This window comes from Podarcis melisellensis (assembly GCF_964234715.1).
Source record: "Podarcis melisellensis genome assembly, chromosome: 13".
NCBI classification, from domain to species: Eukaryota; Metazoa; Chordata; class Lepidosauria; order Squamata; family Lacertidae; genus Podarcis; species Podarcis melisellensis.
The window spans coordinates 16,943,315-16,967,342 of record NC_138545.1 but is presented as its reverse complement, the minus strand read 5'-3'; the positions used below and the strand labels follow the sequence as shown (position 1 = coordinate 16,967,342).

At 48.1% G+C, this 24,028-nt stretch overlaps 1 protein-coding gene across 2 annotated transcripts; it reads left to right on the top strand.

Moving 5' to 3' along the window:
* The first annotated feature begins 1,005 nt into the window (after positions 1-1,005).
* On the top strand, positions 1,006-23,056 carry MMP25 (matrix metallopeptidase 25). Of its 2 annotated transcripts, none has more exons than XM_081884757.1 (10): positions 1,006-1,429; positions 12,553-12,685; positions 14,227-14,371; positions 14,890-15,185; positions 15,992-16,165; positions 17,565-17,667; positions 19,008-19,090; positions 19,752-19,904; positions 20,632-20,892; positions 21,871-23,056. In XM_081884757.1, exons 2-10 carry the CDS (start codon positions 12,646-12,648, stop codon positions 22,116-22,118), a joined length of 1,503 nt encoding a protein of 500 aa, XP_081740883.1. In that variant the 5' UTR covers positions 1,006-1,429; positions 12,553-12,645; the 3' UTR covers positions 22,119-23,056. The 2 variants fall into 2 exon arrangements, with proteins under 2 accessions (XP_081740883.1, XP_081740882.1); XM_081884756.1 differs by lacking the exon at positions 1,006-1,429 and adding an exon at positions 3,329-3,499.
* The last annotated feature ends 972 nt before the right edge of the window (positions 23,057-24,028 follow it).

The following is a 24,028-nucleotide window of genomic DNA, read 5'->3' as shown; positions in this document are numbered from 1 at the left end:
CGCAAAAATCTGGCACGCTCCATTCTACTGCCTTTTTGTGGCTCCCCCACAGCACGGCAGAATTGGTTACACTCCCCTAAACCTGCCTCTGGAGAGATGGACTGTAAGAAAAGGCTCCTGCGTTACAATGACCTTTTCTGTTCTGTCAAAACTCCTTTTGCCTTTTGCAGGTTCGTGAGGCAAAAGCTCAACAAGTGAAACTTTCTCTTTCTAGAATAAGCAACACCCATTGAGTTTGTCCTGCAGGGACTCAGCCATTAAGCTCAGCTGACCACTGGCGCATACGGAGGTGGCAGAGCCTGGGAGCTGCCATGTTGATTTCCCACAATGCCCCTGACATAATGTTGCTCCAGGGCATTGTGGGGAATTTGCCCAGCTGCCCTTGTGCCAATTAGGGAGTAGAGAGGCCGGTCATTGGCTCATCTTTGCCACGAGTCCCTTTGTTGCAAGCCAAAAATAGCTGGGCCACCACCACACCTTCCAACCCTGGAAAGAGTTTGAACAGGGCGTGCTGTCCCAGAAGACATCTCTATAGGAGAGTCCCAAACAGGGGAAAGACCAGCATATGCTCTCTCACCAGAGCAGCATTTTCATGAGGAGAGAATAATGCCTGAATAGGGCTAAGGAGCCTAAACAACAAACAACCAAGGCCATCTGCTGAATGTCTTCTGGGAAACACAAGAGGCTCATCGGAGCAAGAGGAAGCAGTTAGCTTACTCATTTGCCTTGCTTTGTCAAGATTAGATTTATTTTCTTTTTTTTAATGCCATTGTTAATGTTTGACTAAGACGCCATGGCTTGGCTCCCCTTTGCCTCGTAACCCGAGCAACGTCAGCTTACTCCTCCTTGCACTTGACCTGTCAGGCTGCAGCCTAGCCAAAGTCAAAACAAAGCAGCCGGAGATGGAGCTTTCTTGAAAGCCCTGCCCCATAATTCCACGCGGGGGGGGGGGTGCCCTAATGCACTTTGCACATGCTTCTCATCATCTCTTTCCCAGCTTCTAAAGCTAAGCCCCAATATGTGAAACTGGGAGTGGGGGGTGGGACGGGACAAGTCCTATAAGGGCAGAACAGACAACGTATGCAGCCCTTCCGGAGGCGAGAGAGTTTCAGGAAAAGGTTGCCTTACCAGGACCCACTAGAAGGGAAAGTGGCCACGTGCACACGTTCAATTACACGAGGGAGGCAACGTGAAATGTAGGGAAGAGCCAAAGGAGGTGACAGACTGGGCGTTTCTATCACTTCCAAGACCGCAGTACTTCTCACTGCGGGCCGTTCATGGGTTTTCGGCCCCTGAGATAAAACGATTTGCATGCACGTGTGAATCTGCGGGGCATCTGTGCATACGGAGCCCTCTCCCCAAATAGTGCAACGCGGCTGTTTCTGGGGTGAAATCGGTTCTTCTAAATGTTCCTCCTGCAACCTTCCACGTGAGTATTTTGTAAAGACCTTTTTGCTTTGTGCTAAAATATATTTGTCGCTGGAGGGCAGTTGCTGATGCTGGATCAAACTCCTGCAACTTTTGACTCACCTGCCTTTCAAATCCGGTGTTTGTACACGGACCCATTCACCCCTTGCAGCTTCCATTCTTGCAGACCCGGCCTTCCTCCCCCACCTCTGAGCTTATCTCCATTAGGATGCCCTAGAGTCCCATCAGGAGGTAGCCAGGTGTGAAGCAGGAAATTAAACAGCGAGTTTAGGAAGAAATTGAGCAAAGGGAGGTGAGAGTGTGATGTGTTAGTTTCCTCTGCAAAACGATGCAAAGCGAAAGGGGGGCGTGATAACGAGGGTGGGGGAAGAAATCAGGAATTTGTGAATTGGTTATCTGACTCAGTTGGTGAAAGGCTGGTCTAGACGGTTTCCTCCCCTCCTCTACAACAGAACCCAGGTGTCCTGACTTTTTGTTTAAACAAACCAGCATTTAGTATAAGGCCCCCTCCAGGCTTATTATTATTGTTATTATTCTGCATTTATGATTATTTGTGCTCATGGTGGTGTCAGGTCAGCTGAATGTTTTAAAATGTTTTGTCGTGTCTGTTTTCCTTCAGGAGGAAGGGCTGGGGTATAAATGTACGTAGTAAATCATGCCCCTGCTTTCAATATTGTTTTGCGCCAGCAAAAGTTTCAAACCGGAGGTATAGCATCGTTTTCAAAACTAGGGCATGCCCCATAGCTTTCTGCTGAAATCCTGTAACTTTCATACCACAGATGTGCACATGAGTGTTTTGCATTTTTTGTGCTAAAACACAAAATTGCCCCTCTGGACAGCAATAATGCTGTATCTTTTGGGAAGCATCAAAAGCCCTAGATCAGGGGTGGCCAACTCCCAAGAGACTGCGATCTACTCACAGAGTTAAAAACTGGCAGTGATCTACCCCCTTTCTGGGGGTTCAGGTCAAATTTGTCAACCTTTTTTTAGGAAGGAAAGCCCTGTTTTTAGGGGTGAAGGTCAATGTTGTTGAGCTTTTTTAGGAACAAGGAAGGCCTGTTTTTTAGGGGAGGTCCAGTGGTCTGCTGGTAGTTCATGATCTACCTGTTGGACATGCCTGTCCTAGATCATGGAATCATAGAGCTGCAATGAGGGAATATGCAGCTGTCAGAACAAGTAATAAAGCAGAATGATGTGTAGACAGTCCAGGACAGTGGTCCGTACTTAACCTGAAACTGTTCTTAACCTGAAGCAGCACTTTAGCTAATGGGGCCTTCTGGTGCTGCTGCTGCTGCGGCACCGGACCACGATTTCTGTTCTCATCCTGAAGCAAAGTTCTTAACCTGAAGCACTTTTTCTGGGTTAGTGGAGTCTGTGACCTGAAGCATATGTAACCCGAGGTACCACTGTATAAACCCAGCACTTATGCACTGTTACTGTGTCAATGACATGTTGCAGAAACCTCTCTGTGAACAACAACCCCCAAAACCAGGCTGGAAAAGCCTTAAGTCTCATGTTGACTGAGAAGGAAGACCCGCAGAAGACGGACATTGCAATCGTAACCATGCCTACTCCTATTGATTTCAGTGGGGCTTGTTCCCAGTGGGGTGACAACTATGCCCTTGACCCAGAGTATTTAGGACTGCAGAGTTGCTTAACTCCAACCCTGTGCTGCTGTAACTCTTCCGAGTAGCTTACACTCACCTTGCAAGAACCACAGAGCCCCACTTCCCATCCTGCTCCCCCTTCTAGGAAACCCAGGAGTTCCTGTCCCCCTTTCCTCCATTTCCCCCTCCCTCCATATCCCCCTCTGAATCTGCTTCCCCTGGGGGGAAACTGGGATGCTCTGAGACTGGGATGGATTTTCTCAGCAGGAGTGGAGAAAGAGAACTGAGAGAGGAAGGGGGCGGGGGAAACAGGAGCTGCTGTATAGGGCCAGAGCTGCAGCTGGAGGCATCAGTGCCTCAACAGGAAAGCAAAGATGCTGCTCCTCTTGGCATCTCTCTGCCTCTGGAGTTTCCCCCAGACCAGGGCAGCACCATCTAGCACCCAGGAGATGACCAGAGGGCTGGTGAGTCCAAGATGCCTGGGTTTTCTCAGGAAAGAGCGGGGTCTGGGGGTTTAGGGTAATGGTCTAGGAGTCAGGACACCTGAGGGTTTTTTTGGGGGGGAGAATCTAGTGTTTATGGGGAGAGAGGAGTTGGGACAGCGGATTCTCTAGGAGATCATTAGGGTTCAGGGGTGGGGAGGAGTTCTGCTGGCCAGGACCCCCTTGGGAAGAAGCTGGTGCCTGGAATTAGAGGGGGCTGTGGAAGGATTTGTCGATGCTTGTGAAAAAAATAAATATGCCCAGGAGTTTGTAATAAGTGGGAGCTGGACTCTGTCCCAAAGTCTCTGGGAGTGGGGTGAAGGATGAGCTCCTATCTCTTCATCTCTTGCCCCTGAAAGAGGGATAAAATCGATCCATTTCCTTGAGGTTTCATGTTTCAAATTGCCTGCTGTTGGGAAATAATTAATCCCTTTAGTTAGTCCCTGTTTTCTCCCTCCTGTCCCCTGCCTCAGTTCTCTAGGGATAATTTTTCGCCTCTTGGTAATGTACAATCTGACCTCTGTATCCTGTCCCCCCACCCCTTATCTATAGCCATGGAAAAGGGTACCGTATATTCTGTCCTCTGTCCTCTGTTGGAGAAAAACTGAGAGATCTGCCACCATCTGTCTGTCCTTTCTCATTTGATGCCTTTAATTGTCCTTTTTGAGTGGTCCCTACCCCCCAATACCATCCTTTGCCAGCGATGGGGAGGACAAACCCCTGGAATCTGCTTATTTTTGAATCATTTTCTAAATATGCAAGGCAAGTTCAAAGAGTAGAAATCCTCTGTAGCTTTGAGCCTGTACACTTGCTGAGCTCAGACTGTGTCTCAATAAGTCTGCACATTGGGATCCTGCAGATTTTTCTAATTTTGCATCCCACAGATTCACCCCCAAGTCCCTGTGTCTTGATCAGCTCACTTAACAAAGTCAGGGAGTCCTGGTGGCTGAAGCTGCCCATCACATTTCCTTGTCGCTGCTCCTGTTGCAGGATAGGATATCGCCACCCACCCTTCACACTCCTAAATCCTGGGGGGGGGGGGATTGCAAAATTGATAATATAATCAGATAGAGGAACTGTCAGAGACACATGCACTCTTCTAGGCTAAGACATCGAAAGAGGCTTCTGCACAAGGGTGCTTTCAGATGGGTGATAATTATGGGATGGATGCTTCTCCATGCACAACGGTCATTGGCATCGAAATGCCAGCCTCTCTTCCTGCCCAGCCTCATTCAATCTGGATTGACCCTTTCCAGGAAAAAGCTGGTAAGCTTCTATTTTAAAAGCCAGCTCTTTTGCAAATGACCTGTTTTCAATATTACAATGACCTGTTTACAGTAATAAGCCCACACCTGGAAGAAACCTGACTAAAAAATGCTAGCATCCTCTTAGATCAGGGGTCAGCAACTATTTTCAGCCGTGGTCCCTCAGACCATGTGGTGGGCCGGACTATATTTTTTTGGGGGGGGATGAACAGATTCCTATGCCCCACAAATAACCCAGAGATGCATTTTAAATAAAAGGACACATTCTACTCATGTAAAAACATGCTGATTCTTGGAGTGTCCGCAAGCCGGATTGAGAAGGCTATTGGGCTGCATCTGGCCCCTGGGCCTTAGGTTGCCTACCTCTGTCTTAGATAAACTGCTCCCAGGATAGAAGGCTTTGCTTAGAATGAATCAGTATACCATTGTGGCCCAGGGCTGCAGTTCAGCAATGCACTTATTATTTGGAGCAGGGGGTCTCCCTTTAGCTGGTAATCTGCCTTAGGGTGTTGCTTCCAGACATAGGACTCCTCGTGCTACCAAATAATTGTTCTTCTGCTATTAAGGCACGAGTGGGATTGCCGTTCACTTTCTGAACTTCAAGGACATATCCTTTTTTGAGTGTCACTTAGGGATGCAGGAAGGTGCCTTATCCTGAGTCATCTCATTGGTCCATCTAGCTCAGTACTGTCTACTCTGACTGGCAGAAGCTCCCCAGGGTTTCAGGCAGCTCTACCTGCAGATGCAAGCAGAAGTTCAACCCCCAGCGAGGCAGATGCTCTGCCAATAAGCTATGGCTCTTTCCCAGGAGCTACTCCAAAATACAAGCCAGATTTGCAATTTGGGAGGTGTCTTCCTGCTCATTGCCTCTGTGCCCTAAAGTCCTACCCTGAACGCACCACTATCACTCTGTGCACCTGTCCTTCCTGGAACGGAAAACCAGGGCCCAGATTCCCCCAGTGTTGCCAGAGTTTAGCTCATTGAAAGGGTTTGCCACCAAAATTTGGGGGGCAGACTCCTGCATTTTGAATAGATCGGTGCCAGGCAGAACTCTTCAACAGAGTAAATTGTTAAAGATACAAGATCCTCGCCAGGAAAAGTGGGGACATAAACTTGAAAGTCTCTGTGGCTTTTAACGAAGTGGAAACATCTCAGCCGTGGCTCTAGCTGCCAGGATCAGTTCAGAAGTCCAGTGCTGTCTTAATATCTTTCTCCTGCATCAGCCTCTTTTCCAAGAGTAGTCCCAGTGGGAGCCAAGTGCACAGACAAGCTTGTATCTGTAGGATTGTGAACCATTAAGATGCTAGTGGCATCTTTTTTCTGGGGGGAGGGGTGTTACTGGGTTGTTGTTTTTATTTAATATATATATATTGTGGTTTTAATGTTGGATCTTATCTGTGAACCTCCCCGAGACCTGTGGGGTATAGGGCGGTTTGTAAATTTATAAATAAATAATAGAATAATAGTGGGAGGCTTGGGGCTGTGTGCATCATATCCATTCATTTCCTTTTGGCATACTTGGGGCGTTTAGACTCCCCCAAACAACATTTAGGTTTCCTGCATCTATGAATCAGATGAACAAACCACATTAAATAGATTGTGGAGGAGTGCTTTTCTCAAAATACTTTTTGTGGCATTCAAGCAGCACACGAGACACTCAAAACTGAAACTAAAATTGAGGGCCACATAAAAATGCACCCATTGGATGCTCTCATGTTCTGAGCGTGATTGCCATAACTGACCATTGAAATAGACTTCCCTTCCCCCATCTTCCCCAAATCAAACTTGCTAGAGACTCTGGGTTTTTACTGCTAATGCCTGCAACATGCAGCATGGCTCACTTTCTTGAGTAATCTCCTGCTATCCTTCCTGCAGACAACTACATTTTGCAGTGTGCCTAATCCCTCTTAGCAAAGCCACTTAAATAATGCAAACATTATCTAGAGAGAAAAGTCCTGACAACAGTTTGCTGAGCAGAATAAAGAGAAATAGTGTATAATAAAAAGAACAAGAGATTTTGTCTTTCCTGGTTCAGATCTTGTACAACACATATGGAGGAAAATTCCCTCAGAACTAAACAGCCAATACAGGAAGGATCATGCCTGTATAGTTGCTAAGCAACACCATTTGACTTTAACATCAATAGGATTAACACTTAAGTCACAAACGGAATGATCTCTGCTGTTTGCACTTCCAACAATCTCTGGCTGTGTGGGATCATATTCTAGATTAGCGGTAGAGCTTTACACACCAAACCAGACTAGGTGGGCTCTGTTCTCTTCCTCCTCCAAGATTCTTTACACAACGCATAATTGGCGTGTGAAATTAACTGCTGCAAAATGTGATGATGGTTGCTGGTTTAAAAGGGGAGCAGAAAAATTCGCAAAGGGCAGGTCTAACAGCTGTTGCTCAATGGAGCATCCATGTTCAGAGACAGTCTACCACTGAGCAGTACCAGTTGCTGGGGAACAATTTCCTCCTTTCCCTGCTTGTGGGCTCCATTAGTGACGATGAACGCAATTAATATTGCAGAGGGTTCGGCACATTTTCAAAAGTGCTTTTATTATAAATGATTCATAATACACTTTCAGGCAGGTTTTGCGGTGTTGCGGGATGTGGCAATAAGACCCTCCCTCCTCTTTGCACCATTTTTTTATGCTCACCCCACTTCTTTGGAGAGGGGGGATCCCTTCCAACTAGTAGATCTGGGGATCTAGCCGCTCTCGGTTTGGACTCCTTCCACTGGTTCCCATGGCTACCTATTTTGCGCTTCCTCTGGGAAGATGATTTCCGCCAGCCGCTTGACCTTTCTAAGAGAAAATGGCAACTCACCCATATCCCACCAGCTGGAAACAGCAGGGCGTGTGTTCGCGCCTCTGTGCAGATAGATAGATACACAGAAGGAGAAAGGTCCATCCTGGAAACTGGTGCAAAAGGGCTGGTTGTGGGGAGGTCATGGGGGTCCAGAGAAACTAGGGGGCGGCTCTTGGATTCCACAGCAGCCTTCAGGGAACGAAACAAAGGGGCCTTTGAGCAGGGCAGGGGGCTGTGGTGAATCGGGAATCTGTGAAGCTCACTCAGGCCAACCCTCCAGTCCAGAGGATGTTGCTGGGAGCTCTCCCCCATGAGATCAGCACTCAGTCTTTGCAGCATCCCCTTCTAGGACTACGTAGGAAACAGCCTTACACCAAGCCAGGCAGGCTGTCCATTCATTTAGCCTTGTGCTGTCAGCTCAGACTGACAGCAGAGTGTTGAGAAGGCGGCTTTCCCATCACTCTTCCTCCAAGGGCTGGAGCTCAGTGACAGAGCCTTGCAAAATATCCAAGGTTCAACCCTCGATATCTCCAGGAGAGACCCAAGTTTGATACCCTAGAGCAGGGGGCCGGTCCACTGTCCCTCAGCCCTTGTGGGGGGCCGGACTATATTTTGAGGGGGGAAATGAACCAATTCCTATGCCCCACAAATAACCCAGAGATGCATTTTAAATAAAAGGACACATTCTACTCATGTAAAAACACGCTGATTCCCAGACCATCCGCGGGCCGGATTGAGAAGGTGATTGGGCCGGATCCGGCCCCAGGGCCTTAGTTTGCTGACCCCTGCCCTAGAAAGCCGCTGCCAGTCATTGCATACCCCTCAACTGCTCTGATTAAATTGGGACATCCCGTTTTGGGGCCGCAATCTTGCGCAGGTCACGTGACTTGCACAAGGAGCACATCCTGGGAGACATGCATTAGGTTTTCCACGATGACTTGTTGGCGGGCATGTCATTGTGGACAGGACAGAGTTTGCTTGCTTGTGATTTGTTTATGCATATCGATATTTCTGATTACCTTTCCATGGGGTAGGCAGCTAATATTGAAAGGCAGCAAAAGCTTGTATAAACCTTGCATGCACAATATAGTAAAAACAAAAACCCCCCAAACTTTCAAACTGAAAACAAAAGAAAGCTTCATTCTGTTGTGTGTATCCATGAATCCTCTCCCTGACCCACAGCAGGCTGAAGTGGTGTACAATTCCAGAGCAGTTATCACATCACTTGCTCCTTGTGTGAACAAGGGGCACGGGTTCAGCAAGCCATCACCGTTAGTTTAGGCTTTCTGTGCAGACTTGCCCCAGAAAACCTGGGTCAGGTATTGAATTTATACCATGGGCTTATCCACACCCCTGTTTGCCGTGCTACTTTCTCCCTGGGAAACCTGCGGTTTAGCGCTGAATGGAAACAAAACGGGTTTCCCATGGATTGCTGTTTGTTCCGATTTAGCACTAAAGAGCAGGTTTTCTGGGAGAAGCTGCTCAGGACCATGCCAGGAAAGAGCAAGACAATGGACTGTTGATATTGCTGGCCTCGAGCCTTTTTAAAGGAAGAGCAGAGCCACTTTCAGAGAGCAGGTTTTCTGAAGCACCTCCCTCCTTCATTAAACCTCACGGCAGCAGCATTTAACTGAGAAGGGGACACACTCGACAGTGAGGTTTGGCAAAGGGCTCTGCAAAATGCCTCTCCCCTCCATTAAACAGCTTGCCTGGACCATCTGCCACCCATGCTGTTCGCTCGCTCACATGCCTGCCGTTCTCCCATCGTGATGGAGTTTGGCAGCCACACAAACTACAGTGTGGCTCCAGCCTTCCCTTGTTATATATATACTGTATCTAGCAGAGAGAGTGTGTGTGTGTGTGTGTGTGTGTGTGTGTGTGTGTGTGTATGCACAGACTTAGACAAGCTTGACAGATCATGAAGCCCATTGTAGGAAAACTTCATCAAAAGCCAGTTTGGATACAAAGCATTAGAGTCCCTATAAACATGCAAAACATAATAGAAACTCTCAACACCTTCAACTAAATCCATTCTTAGAGGCCCACGAGACAAATTATGCGATTAAAAGTTTGTTTTGAACTCTGAGAGCCGCAGTGGAAAGCTTCCTCGAGGGACACTCTTGGCACATTCACTAAGTTTATACACATGCATTCATATAGAGGCTTGAGAGCCCCTTGAGTCCTCCGTTTCCTCAGGGAAACCACAGAACAAAGGCTACATACACAAGTGTATGCCTTTAAGGCACATTCTTTACCCCAAAGCATCCTGGGCACTGTAGTTTGTTGAGGGTTTCTGGGAACTGCAAGGCTGCGAGGGGTTAACCACAGGTGCCCAGAGTTCTTTGAGGACAAAGAACATACCTCAAATCTACTTTAAAGGTACAGTGTGTACACAGCCCAGGAAGCTGCATGGGACGTGGGTGGCACTGTGGTCTAAACCACTGAGCCTCTTGAGCTTGCTGATCGGAAGGTTAGCAGTTCGAATCCCCGCAACAGAGTGAGCTCCCGTTGCTCTGTCCCAGCTCCTGCCAACCCAGCAGTTCGAAAGCACGCCAGCACAAGTAGATAAATAGGTACCACTGTGGCAGGAAGGTAAATGGCGTTTCCGTGTGCTCTGGTTTCCGTCACGGTGTTCTGTTGTTCCCGAAGCTGTTTAGTCATGCTGGCCACTTGACCCAGAAAGCTGTCTGTTGACAAACGCTGGCCCCCTTAGCCTGAAAGCGAGATTATCGCCGCAACCCCAGAGTCACCTTTGACTGGACTTAACTGTCCAGGGGTCCTTTACCTTTAGGAAGCTGTAAGAGTTTGGAAGCTGGTCAAGTGTCCAGCTCCCTGTCTCACGCCTGCCATTTCCACAATTTTCTTTGAGAATTGAAGAACAACCTTGCTGGAGCAGACTGTGGGTTGTACCCAGTGTTATAGTTCTCCTCAGAGAAGGGCCATTTAAATCAAAGGGCATGACTATCCTCAGTCCATTAATTTCGGTGTGTGCTCTAAGGAGGTGCAAGAAGGGGGCAAAGCGTCTAGCCCAGCATCCTCTATCCCCACAAGCAAGCGAGCAGGCCTCTTGCCATGTTAGGCCCCAGCAATTCATACTCAGAGTCACACTATCTCTGAGCCTCGTGGGTGCCTCTGGGCACCACGCTGGCCCCATGCACCTAGCCATCATGACTAGTAGCCATTTATAAACCTATCTTCTGTGAGTTTGTTTAGTCCTCTTTGAAAGGGGTCATCACCACAATCTTGTGACAGCAAGTTCCAAAAATAGTAAATATAATAATGTCCTGGGGAAAGAAGAACTGTCCTTTTGTCTGTTTGGGATCTCCTGGCAGTTGGTTTCATTGGCTAGCTCATTTCTTCCACTTTCTTCTGCTCTTGTGTTCGTCCCTTTCTTTCTTTCTTTCTTTCTTTCTTTCTTTCTTTCTTTCTTTCTTTCTCTCTCTCTCTCTCTCTCTCTCTCTCTCTCTCTCTCTCTCTCTCTCTCTCTCTCTCTCTCACCATCCTCACCGACTGCCTGTAAAATAAATGGCATTTTGGAGTGCCTACCTGGCTGGCTGATTTAAGGTGCATGCCGGCGTTTGCTGAAACTGCCTTCTTCCTGCAGCTCATTAATCACATGCTGCCATTTCCAAGATACTTTGGGCAAAGCCTTGGGCATGAAGCTGGTCCCAGACTAATACATATCTTTCTAGTTCAGATATGCCAGAAGAGGAAGGAAAGCTTGGCGCCTTTATTCAGAATAGGAGAAGGAATCAGGTGCGGTGAGAGGAGCTGCAGGGCTGTTCTTTAGCCCTATCCCACGGTTGCCACAGAATCATAGATTCGGAAGGGACCCCAAGTGTCATGTAGTCCAACCCCCTGCAATGCAGAAATGGTGGGGACAACGTCTGGGCCGAGCACCTTGCAAGGCAGCAAGAAGGCTGCCCTCCCCCCACGTGATTTGGAACCCTGGGGAAATTGTGGTTTTAAAGCATGCAGAAGGTGCTTTCCAATTTGGTGATAGTTGGAGGAGTCGGATGGCTTGGGGGTAGGGGGCTATATATCGGACTCCCCCAATCTCTTTCACCATGCAGTAGTCTCACAGGCTACTATCTGCATGCTAATTTCCCGAGATGATTTTATCTTTTAAAAAGGAAAAGCCATTTCCTCTTTGTTTAGCTAAGAAAGATACAGGGGTGTTGCGGGGTTTGTGTGTGCGTGTTTGTTTGTTTCTTGCCCTTCAGAGAGTCCAAGCCTCTGCAGGCATAAAAAGTTCTTTTTCCTTGCTCTCAATTCCCCTCAAGTAGCAAGAAAGGCAGCACTCACTTCAGGGGAAAGGAAGGGGAAGTTGGGAATCCCCTCAAGAATATCTGTCCTCCTCAGTCACAGAAGATAATTAGAAGACCAAACATGGACTGAAGTAATTGGGGGGGGGGTGGAGTCCTCCTCATCCATGCTAAAATCAGAATAGAATGTGATGGGGTTTTTTTTAGCTCTGATCCTGCATTCACTTGAATACAGATGGCTGAAAATCGCAGATGGGGTCAGGGATACACACTCAAGAGGGCACTTAGGAACCTCCTGCAGATCTTTGCACAACCGTCTAAAGAGCAGGCTGCTTGCCCAGGTCTCATGTGTGCACTTGTGTTTTTAGGAAAAACCCTGAGCAGGGTCATACAAGACTTCAGGTTTGTTTGACCAACTTTGCTTTTTTCACTCAAACCCCCAAATCTACCAAACAGCTGCAAAAAGGAAGCAAGAGTTTTTAAAAATGGAGTGTTCCAAGTATTGCCCCATCTGCACTGTACATCAAAATAGGTATCATAGCACTTTGTATAATCGTGGTTTCCCCCAAAGGATCATGGGAAGTGCAGTTGGTCAAGAGTTCCTCAATTCCTCTCACAGAGTCACAGTTCCAAGAGTTCCCAGGAAGTCCACCTACTGACTAACAAACCCCCACTAATTATATCCTTGCAGGAGTGGTTAACCCGCTATGGCTACCTCCCTCAACCAGACCCAAGGGCAGCTCGCCTTCAAAGCCCAGAGGAACTGAAAAGCGCCATCAGAACAATGCAAAGATTTGCAGGACTGCCTGTGACCGGGACGATGGGTATGTACTGGGAGAACGTGAATCTGGTTACACCTTCTCCCCACCCCCAGTGTCGGTTGGGATGTGTTGCCGTCTCTCTTTCCGGCAGGTCTCTTGGGTGTCAGATCTCAGCCTTTCACATCAGGGAAAGTGTAAGTAAAAACGTCTCTAAGCGTGTGTAGATTGCTCTTGCCTGCACAATGAGGGCCTGTCTCATACGACACGTAGCCAGTTCACAGCTGTCTGTCATGTTTTCCATTATGATCTATATGGTCGGAGCCCATATGCACCTCTTAAAGTTTGACAGGAGCGTGTGTCTAAAGATCAGGCCTGTCAGGCTGAAAAGGTTCCTCACGCAGGAGAGGCGGTCCCGCAGGTACGAGGGTCCTAGGCCGTATAGGGCTTTAAAGGTTAAAAACAGCACCTTAAACCTGATCCTGTACTCTACTGGGAGCCAGCGCAGCTGGTATAGCACTGGGTGAATGTGATCCCACAGCGAGGACCCCGTAAGGAGTCTCGCCGCGGCATTCTGCACCCGCTGGAGTTTCTGGGTCAGTCTCAAGGGCAGCCCCATGTAGAGCGAGTTACAATAATCAGGTCTGGAGGTGACCGTCGCGTGGATCACAGTGGCTAGGTCAAGGCGAGAGAGGTAAGGAGTCAACTGGCATGTCCCACGGAGGACCTTACGGTCTTCAAACAAAAACATCTTGGAGGTCCCGGGCCACAGGGAGGTTAGGCTGGCCTCAACCAGAGCCAGGGCTTTTTCGGCTGTGGCTCCGATCTGGTGGAACTCTCTGTCACAAGAGACTAGGGCCCTGCGGGGCTTGACATGTTTCCGAAGGCCCTGCAAGACAGAGCTGTTCCACCAGGCCTTTGGCCAAGGCACAGCCTGACCCCCTCCTTTGGCAATCCTCACAGAGCTCTAGCCCAATGGTTGCCATTAATTTGATTTTGAACTGATTTTAGAATGAATTGATTTAAAATGCTGTGGGATATAAATGAATTATTATTATTATCATCATCATCATCTATGGGATGTTGGGCCCAGAGCAGTGTAGTCAATGTAGTCACCTGCAGAAAAGATGTATTTGGGACCTTAGCAGGGCTCCTCAGGAGTACGCCTGGTGCTCCAAGTTGAATCCTGGAGCACAGCTGGTCTCAGCTGGAGGGCAGGGTTCTAGCTTCAGTGGGGGCATGTGCTAGGCCCAGAATCCAGGGACGACAGGCCACTAGTTGCAGATCCAGGAAGCAAAGTCATGGCAGGTTCTGGAAGGCAAGGCATAGCCCAGGCCCAGGTAGGCAACATCAGGCAAAGCAGGGGTCAAAACCTCCAAAGCGAGCAAGAGAGGTGGGCAGCACCCTGGAGAGCTCCAAGTGGTTGGACAGGAAAGGTTTGGGCGAAACCGATCCAACAACAATAAAATCTTAGCTGAGTCTTGGGGCTCGTCCACACTTCTGCTTGTTGTGTGCTAAGAAAGCACAGGTCCGAGACGTTTTCTGCTTGTCCCGTGCTTGCTTTAAGAGCATGGGATGGATGTGTCCTATGTTCCTCTCCTTTGTAGACCAGAAGACCTTGGACATGATGACCCACCCTCGCTGTTCCCTTCCTGACATTATTGGCACCTCGGAGTTGATGCGTCGCCGGCGCAGGAGGAGACGCTATGCTCTCAGCGACAGTGTGTGGACAAAGACCAGCTTGACATGGCAGTAAGCAGAGGGTGGGGTTGAGTGGGTAAAACCACATCTCACTTCCTGTTACTCTTTTCTTCCTGTGGTTTTGCACTAAAATATTTTAATGGTGTTGGTTTGCGTTGCTATAAACGATTTGTTTCCATTTCCCACTATTTTTAATTTATTCTAGACATCCTGTCGTTTTCTTACCTTTTTTGGGCAGGTGTCAGGAATCTTTAGCCCGCTAGAAGATGCCGAACTACAATTCCCATCCTCTTTACCCCTTGGCCATGCTTGCTAGGGCTGATGGGAGTTGTGGTTCAGCAACAGCTGGAAGGCCAAAGACTCTTCACCCTCACTTTATGGGTTGCATCCAACTAAGAGAAGGCCCTCTGAAATTAATGGGCCTAAGTTAGTCATCTCATTTCCAATGGATCTCTTCTGGGTAGGTACAACATTGGATAGAACCCAGGCTTCCATCTTTTTGCTCACAACCCTGTCAGTCTGTTGCCTTCCTCTCCCTTATTCCCTCGTTTTTCATTTTCCCACGGCAGCATCAGTTCCTTCCCCCGCGCCTCCCAGTTGCCCCCCTATAAAGTCCGGGAGCTCATTTCCCTCGCCTTCCGGGCCTGGAGCCGCTCCTCAGCTTTGACCTTCCGAGAGGAGACTTCTGGGCAAGCTGACATCGTGGTGGACTTCAGCCGCTCCTATCACGAAGACAGCTACCCTTTCGATGGGCCTGGAGGCACCCTGGCCCACGCCTTTTTCCCCGGGGAACACCCCATTTCTGGCGACACTCATTTCGATGATGAAGAGACATGGATACATGACCCGGACAACAAGTATCCAGGTACCTTCAGAATCAGGGTCCCTCCAGACATCCTTTTAGTTGTGTGTTTTCATGATGATTTGCACTTGTGTTGCGATCTAGGAGGCAGGGGCGTCTTACCCATACAAGCTAGTGGCGCGGGGCGCCAGGGCACCAGGTTCTGGAGGGCACCATGGAAGAGGTGGAGGCTGGATACAACACCTCCTGGCATCAGCTTGCCGCCCTCACCCGCCTCCGCCATGCTGCGCCAAAGCAGCGCCACGCCCAGAGCCTTTGTTTGCCGTGGCCACCACAGCATGAAGCTGCCGGCTGAGGCAGGAGGCGCCGTGTCCAGCCTCTGTCTCTTCCCATCGGAGGAGCTGCCCTCCTCCAGCCTCGCCGGCAGCGCCGTCCTCCCCCCAAAAAGGTGGACAACTCTGGGAAACTGGGGGTGGGGGCGCCGGAGGGAGTTTTGCACCACGGCGCTGGATATGCTTAAGACGGCCCTGCTAGGAAGTCAGACACTATTCCGGCTTTCGATACCATTTGCACACGCAAAAGTTCTGGGACTGTTGCACCCGCTTCCTTTCATTCCAGTAACTTCCTGCTGAAATCACACTGCAAATGCTTTGGCGTATTTTTTTGCCCCCGCTTTTGTTGCGCTGTAGCTCCCTCTGGATAGCAAGAATGGGGAAGCATTGGGGATACATCGCAGCACAAACAAAAGCAGAACAAACCCTTCGCTGATGTGCTGAGGAATACACCACAATAAAACACCTGATTGGAGAGGCTGGCAGGGAGAAGAAGCCAAGCCCATGGGTAACCTTTCCCTTTTCTCCTGATATCAGGTCGAGGCACAGATCTCTTTGCCGTAGCAGTTCACGAATTTGGCCATGCCTTGGGGCTGTCTCATTCTTCCATCAAGGAATCGATCATGATGCCCTATTACCAGGGACCTGTTGGGTCGCCTGAGCTCTACCAGCTGCCACAGGATGATGCCATGGGGATTGAACAACTCTATGGTGAGAGACTAACCAGTCCCCTTCTGTTTTCATCTGCTCTCTTCCCATCTCGATGGCCAGCATTTCTTCTCCTTCCTCCGATCACATCCTGTTCCTTCCTTCCTTTCTGTATCCTTTTATAACCCCCCCCAACACACACACACACACACACACACACACACACACACACACCTGGCAATCAGGGTGCAGTAAAATACACCCAGTGCAGCCTTGGCAAAAGTTACCAGCTTGATTTGCCGACACCCTGCCCTAAATAACCTACTGAGAGAGCAGGAGCTGTAAATTCCACACTGGCTGGTTAAAGGCCTAGATCAGCCTTGTAAGTGAGCGAGCTTAGTAGAGGAGGGAAGGAGCACTTCGCCCCTCCTCTGTCAAACCAGCTCAATCGCCTGCATAGAATTCCTACTTGCCTATACTGACCAGGCGACTGCTGAAATCAGTGGCATAGCGTGGGTTGTCAGCACCCGGGGCAAGGCAAGTAATTTGCGCCCCCTAACCCGTGGATTTGCGTCCCCTAACCCTAACCCCCAGATGTTGCGCCCGATGCAGCCGGTCCCCCCTGCACCCCCCACGCTACGCCACTGGCTGAAATACAAGATAGATAGATAGATAGATAGATAGATAGATAGATAGATAGATAGATAGATAGATTCTTTATTGTCATTACACAAGTGCAACATTGCACAAGTGCAACGAAATTGGATGCCATCCCTTAAAAACAACAAAAGCAAAACAACAACAACAACCAAACAAACCACATTCCAGCCACACCCACACCCACACCCATCAAACTCCCAGGTCACACTATCGAGTTACAGCATTCAAAAAGGCCACAGCTCTTGGATAGAAACTATTTTTCAGTCTATTTGTCCTTGACTTGATGTTTCTATATCTATAAGAAACTTGATGTTTCTATAAGGCTGACCTAGCAAACTTTTCCAGCCGCCACAAGAATCTGGGCCCCTTCCAAAGCGGAGACGGGGAGGCCTACATCACCCACTGAGTTCAGGCACAAAGGTGACCTCAGATAGCACAGCAGGTGTTTCTTGGGCACAGATTTCTCTGCATCTCTGCACACGCCACCCCTTTTGGGTCGTCCTCTTTCTTCCTTCTCAGTTTCTGCTTTTTCTTTCATAATGTCACTGCTTGCTTCATTTTCTTGTAAGCGTCTATTTTTGACATCCTGTCACAGAGTTGCATAAAGTGAGGCAAGGCAATCTATACTTTGCCTCTAGAAAGAGTATCTCAATTTCTCTGTTCCCTCATCCTTCTGAATACATACTTATTCTCGCTTCCGTTTTCTCCCATGTCAGAGAACACCTTGTGCTTGGATGCACGATTCATGTTTTTTCCTGACTCGTTTCCCCCCCCCCCCCAATTTCTTTTCAATTGCCTGCAGGTAAGCGTCCGTCAGGTTCATACCCAGATTCCGATATCCCAAAATTTCCAGTCCCCACAGACCTTCCAATCCCTGACCTGCCACCCGACAGACCCACGCAAGGGTGAGTATCCTTCCTTATCATACGGAAACCCCACAAGAAGTGGGTACTTCCAGATGTTGCTGACCTATAGCCCACAGCATCCTGGACCCCATGAGCTATACAGAGTGGGGTTGATGGGAGTCATAGTCCAAAACATCTGGAAGGTACTACCTGGGCTGTAGGCGTTGGAGCTAAATTGACTGTGAGGGAATACGGACTAGCTATGGCACAGAAACCCAGAAAAAACAAAAAAAAAAACCTAGTCAACAGCAAAGTTTTCTTTGGGTTGTCTTAGCATACTGGCTGGTAGCTTTGGATACACCAGGGCAACTGACAGGAAATGAACAACCCTGGCCAGTCAGGTCAGAGAGTGAAGATGGGATCTGATGACTGAAAGCAGGAGATGGGGAAAACTTGGCTGGATTCTTTCAGGCCCCCAGAGCCCAATATCCTATCAGTACTTCCTGATGAGATCCAACATAGGCCAACAGCTACACTGGTGCACCTTAATCTGGGTCTTTCTAGGCTTAAATTCCAGCTCCGTAATGAGCACACTTGCCTTGAGGAAGCTGTTTTGTTTTTCTCTTGCTTTCAGTTCCCCTTTTTGTGTATTTGGGAGCATATGAACAACCTAGCTGACAAGGTTCATAAGAGGAAAAGGGAACCTAAACACTGCAGTGTTGCTTATTGGTGACCCTCTATATTCATTGGCCGGACCTCTGTGATGTCACAACAGGTCCGCTTGAAATTCCAGTCTAGTCATGTTAGTTCCAGGGGCGGGTGGGGCGGGGGAGAAACAAAGAATCTATTAGTACCTTCAAGGCCAGCTAGCCTATTTGTACAGTCCACTTTTGCTAAAGTGGTAAGTGGGCATCATGCAAGGAGGGGGTTCTGGGGATATAAAGGTAAACTGGGAAATGGGGAGAGCTGAAAGAAACTGAAATGCCAGAGCATATCCTGATAGCCGAGTTGTGAAACACAAAGGTCTGTTGCAGGCAGGTGTTTCACACACTGTGATCTGCTAGACTGGGGTCAGTCTGTTCAATGGGGGAGCCTCAAACTGGTCCCAGGAACAAGAGGAGCTGCATGAAGCTGGGAGCCAGACTTGGGACTCAGACTTGAGCAGACACATGGACAAAAAATCAAGGAGAGGCTGCGAGGGGAACAGGAAGAGTTGTCTGTACTGTTTTGGGTGTGGGCTGCAGAGTTAAATAACCAGTTGGGTAGTTTAAAGTTGCTTTGAGACTCTTTGTTCAAAAGCGATGAATGCATAGAATAATATAGGGTAAGAACCAGCCAGATCTTGATCTCACAAATCCTGTTAGCAGCAATCCTGAGCGCGCGCCCCTCCTCTCTTTCAGGCCACGTCCACCATCACCTGATCGCTGTGAGGCCCGGTTTGATGCTATCGCCAACATCCGTGGGGAAGTTTTCTTCTTCAAGAGTAAGTAAAGCAACACCCCCCCACACACACACTCCAGATTAGCTGGCTTGGGAGCGGGCAGGGGGCACCCGAACTTTTTGCTGGGAGAACAAATCTTTGATTTCCAGACTCACACGTAATTTGGCCCACTGGACCTGCAGGGCAACATATCCTTCTCTTATCCAAAGGACTCCATGTGCATAAGAATTGCAGTGCGACCATTTCCTGCTAGTTTGATGGGAGGTGGGATCCTTTTCCAGCAGCCACCAATAATAATGACTTTTTAAACGCAGCAAATGGTTGCACAGGTTACTTTGAGAAGAGCCATATCTCTATGATCTGCTTGGCAAGTGGTCCCCGGTGCAGTCTCCAGGTAGAGAACCCCACCGGAAATTCTGGACAGCTGCTGCCAGCCAGTGTAGACAGCTAGAGAGACCCCCTTGGTCTGACTCAGCCGCAGAAGGGAGCTTCTGGTGCTCCAATGATCATATAATTGTGCTCTTTGAACACACTTTCCCCTGTGCCACCTCCTTGCAAAAGAACAATTCTCTGATTGGCATTTGTAAAGTTTTCTGTGGCATGTTGTTTGCCTTCTGGAGTTTTCAAACAGTGGGTTTAGGAGAGGCAACTGTTATTTGGTTTCTGAGCTGGCTAATAGCACCCTATATAACCCCTTTCGCAGAAAAACATTTCTGGAGGCTGCAACCAAGCCAGCACCTGGTTTCCCTAGAGCCGGCACAGACGCTGCGGTTTTGGAACGGGCTTCCCCAGGATTTCAAGGCCATTGATGCTGCCTATGAACGGGCCAATGACAGCCAAATTGTGTTCTTCATTGGTGAGTGTGACGCACTGACAATGGAAGACGGGGCTTCTGGTCTCTTTGGAAGTAGAGTGCAGTCGAATATTTAAAGAAGGGTGATAACTGGGAGAATGAACTTCCCTTTAGGATTTTTTTCTGGAACCCTGGGAATTGGGAGGTTTCCTGGATCCAGCTGCAGGAATCCAAGCAATGTGAAATCTTAAGTATTCACCTGCAGCAGCAAGGAGGCTGAACTTGCAATTCTGAGTGGTGGCATATACATGCAGACTAATAACAACCTCTCTAGGGTGCAAATGTACAACATCCTGGGAGCTGAAATCTTGTGAAGAAACTTCCCTTTTCAAACCATTTCTAATTTTATTTGAACATTGCGTATGTATTAAAATGTGCGCTAGGCCGTAAGGTCTGACATACTTACGCTTTTAGCGGTCCTTGCTTTTACACTGTTGAAAACTATAAATCAAAAGCGACTGTGTTTTTAATACACACCCCCAACCTCAGATGCTTCCGAGCAGAATTCAGTTTGTAAAGAATATGAATGTCTATTTAGCCTTGACTATTAGATCCAGTTAATTCACTGTGTCTGACTGTGATGTAAGCAATACTTTGGGGAGTCTGGACTAGAGAGGAAGGTGGGAGTGTAGGATACAAATAGTCTGTGGAAATCCTTCACATAAGGCTGCTAGAATCTCTTCTGGTAATGGATCCTTTTTCTTCCTCATTCATTCCTCCTTCTCTGCAGGGTCCCACTTCTGGGTTTTCACTAATACTCAGGTGAACCCGGGCTACCCCCGTCCTGTGTCCGATCTTGGCCTCCCTCCCCGCACTGTTGTGGGTGCCGTTTTCGTGTGGCCTCACAATGGCAAGACGTACCTCTTCGAAAAGGACCAGTACTGGCGCTATGATGATCGGGTGGGTCGGGTGGAACAGGGATACCCCAAGCCTGTCAGCCTTTGGAAAGGAGTACCTAATGACCTGGATGATATCACAAGCTGGAACGAGGGTATGTTTCCGTTGAAACCGATTCCCTTTCGGAAAGTATCAAATGTGTCCGTTCCTGGCTGTGGTTTCCCTGACAATAATTGCAGGGGTGGGGAAGGTATACTTTTTTCGTTGGACAGCTTTGCAAATAAAAATTAGACCACAGTTTCTTAACTGCCCTGACTGTCGCTAACAGAAGGAAATGGTTGTGTAATGGGGAACTCTTAACTTTCCAGGGTAATTAAGGAAAGCCTACCATTCTAATGTAACCAGTTCTAGAAGAGGCCCATGTGCCCATTAGGCCTGTAGCCAGAAATGTTATGGAAATGGAGGCCTTGGGAGTATATTGCTTTGTGTGTGCAGAGAGGAAACACAAAAACCAGAACAGCCAGCACCTACACATGGGAAGTCTGATATGTTTAAAGTTGTTTAATTTTTTTATTAAAAAAAAATCATTCGGAGTCCCCTATTGAACTCACAGAGCTGCATTTCCCTAAGAAGAGGGACTAGTTCATGTGTTAGTTATTGTTGATTTATTGTTATTGTCGAATCGTAAATACAATTTATTAATAAAAATCAAACAAATCACTTTGGGAACTGTACTCTGTGAGCATAGCTGTCAACTTTTCCCTTTTCTTGCGAGGAATCCTATTCGGAATAAGGGAATTTCCCTTTAAAAAAGGGAAACGTTGACATCTATGTCTGTGAGGTGAATAGGCAGTCTTCTAACAACTCTCAGCACCCTTTACAAACTACAGTTCCCAGAATTCTTTGTGGGGGGGAGCCATACCATTAATAATAATAATAATAATTTATTATTTATACCCCGCCCATCTGGCTGAGTTTCCCCAGCCACTCATTCCAGCATCATGCCTGTATATAAGTGCAGACGGCGCCTCTCTGGCTCCCCCAGCTGGCCATAGGCATAACTCTCTGCTTGCGTCTCAACCTGTTCCCTCCGTTCTCAGCTTTGCCTTTGTCTCTCTCTCTTCACCTGCAGGCGACACTTACTTCTTCAAGGACACCCAGTTCTGGAAGTTCACTGGTGGCAGCGTGGAGTCCGACGTCGGCTACCCGCGTTTCATTTCCCATCACTGGCTGCACTGCGAGGGCCCTGCCACGTCCCCCCCTCCCTCCCCACGGCAGGGGCCAGAGAAGGGGATGTGCATCTGCGGGGCAGCAGCCCCAAAGGCAGCCCCTGTCTTGGCCTTTGGGATCCTGGCCTTCCTTTGGGCTGTGGGCTGCTGACCTACCTGGGGCAGCTATCAAAGTATTGAAAGACTAATGCACTTTATAATACCCAAAGGAAGGGACCTGCTGGGAAGGGAATGTGGTGTCCCTCCCCAGGAACAGTCTCAGAGCCAAAGCTTTCCCTTCCTTCCCCACCCACCCGCCTTCGATGGTGCTCTCACCCCTTCCAACCTGCTTGGCCCTTCTCTACTCCTCCCCACATCCCTCAATTCCATGCTTAGTTGTTGGTTTGTTATATTAAAAAAATAGGTGCTAAGACTGCTTGCAGGCCACACCCACTGACCTGAAAACTCTTCCCCCTAGTCCCAGGTATGTGGCGACGGTCTGATTTCTCAGGGGTGAAGGAAATGCACTCTGTACCTGTTCAGAGGCACTCTCCTTTTAAAAAACCATTACTTCACACAGCACAAGCCTAGATTGGGGATCAATGCCCAGTTTAAATCCTCCATCTAGCCTCAGTTATCCCCATCGATCTGGCGATGCCCCTTCCTTGCCTTCCCACAGTGGGAGACATAAGGAGGGCTTAATCATCATCAGGGATTAAGCGCAGACCTGGCACTTAAGGTGTTTTCACGTGCGTAGAGATAGATGAGTGGGATTAATGAGAAGATGCGCTTTATGACAAGGCCGGGGGGGGGGGGGAGAAAGATGTGGCTTTTTTCTGCAAATACATCACCAGAGAAGGCTTTCTTTCCAGGTGGCGCTTGCCCACACTGTGACAATAGCCACGTGCAAACTTGTGGCGCAAAACACAAATCAGAGCAGCAAATTACGCATTCGAAAAACTTCCCTCTCCCTTCTCAGAGCCGATGCCAAGAGAATATAACAAAGGTGATTAAGTTATTGGGTGATTTAAAATTTGGAATTGGCAGCGAGGGGTCATGTAAACAGGTGTGCCTTGGCCTCCATTTTTATAATAAAATCTTTTAAAAACACACCTGACTCTCTTATTTTTATACAGCTTCATTCGCCTGGGATTGAAAGAAGAGGGGTTCTGGTCAACAATATCTGGAGGGTACCCCTGATCTAAATCAGGGGTTGAAGGGAGCCAAGTTAACTTCCAGAACAACTCCCAAGTACTATAGAAGAGAAAGCTGCTGGTTTCCTTTCCTTTATTTCCCCGGGAAGGAGCTCGATAGTAGGGAACAGCTACCACCTAACAATACATTAATTTTCAAAATTATTTTTGCCCTATCCAAGGAAGTCAAAAGCTGCATACATGGCCTGCCTACCCTTTATCCTCACAGCAACCCTGCAAAGTTGGCTAGCTAGAAGCAGAGTAAGGTTTGTGGCCAAACAGAAGCCGAGTCTCCTTGGTATTAGTCCAACACTTAAGCCACTGCTGGCTCTCTTTTAAGTTCAGGAGTCCTTAGAAAATTATATATTAATTAAACTATTTAGAAATTTGGTAGGCAGGAAGGAAAATCAGGTTCCTCTGAAATTCTATGAAAACTGCAGCTGTTTGGTGCACAGGGTGCACCAAAATTACAGGAAGATGTCAACACAAGACTGAATCATAATCCTTTTAATTTATGGGGACATTCTGCTGAGCTCACTGTGCCTCAACTTCCTCTGTTTCAAAACGGCAGAAGCAACATGTCTTGGTACAGAGAGAACAAAGTATTTCCAGACACTTGCACCGAACCCATTCTGTCAAACACATTCCACTGTGTGTCTGCATATTGTAATAAGAGTTTTCCCAAAGCCGCCTCCCATCTTTTTTTCCTAATTTAAGTACTGCTTAAATTAACAAGTGGTCTAGCACTATGCTGATATCCCCCCCCCAAAAAAACCCCTAAACTTTCCACTCACTTGCATTTTAGCAACATTGTTTTCTCTTATCAAACGCTTCAGATCCAACACAAACATTAAACACGTCCAGCTAAGGTTTACACAGAGTAAACCCG

Coding starts and splice junctions, on each gene's coding strand:
- MMP25 (XM_081884756.1), top strand. CDS start 3,410: ATGCTGCTCCTCTTGGCATCTCTCTGCCTCTGGAGTTTCCCCCAGACC. Junction 15,186..15,991: donor CCCGGACAACAAGTATCCAG/GTACCTTCAGAA, acceptor TCCTGATATCAG/GTCGAGGCACAGATCTCTTT. Junction 20,893..21,870: donor TATCACAAGCTGGAACGAGG/GTATGTTTCCGT, acceptor CTTCACCTGCAG/GCGACACTTACTTCTTCAAG.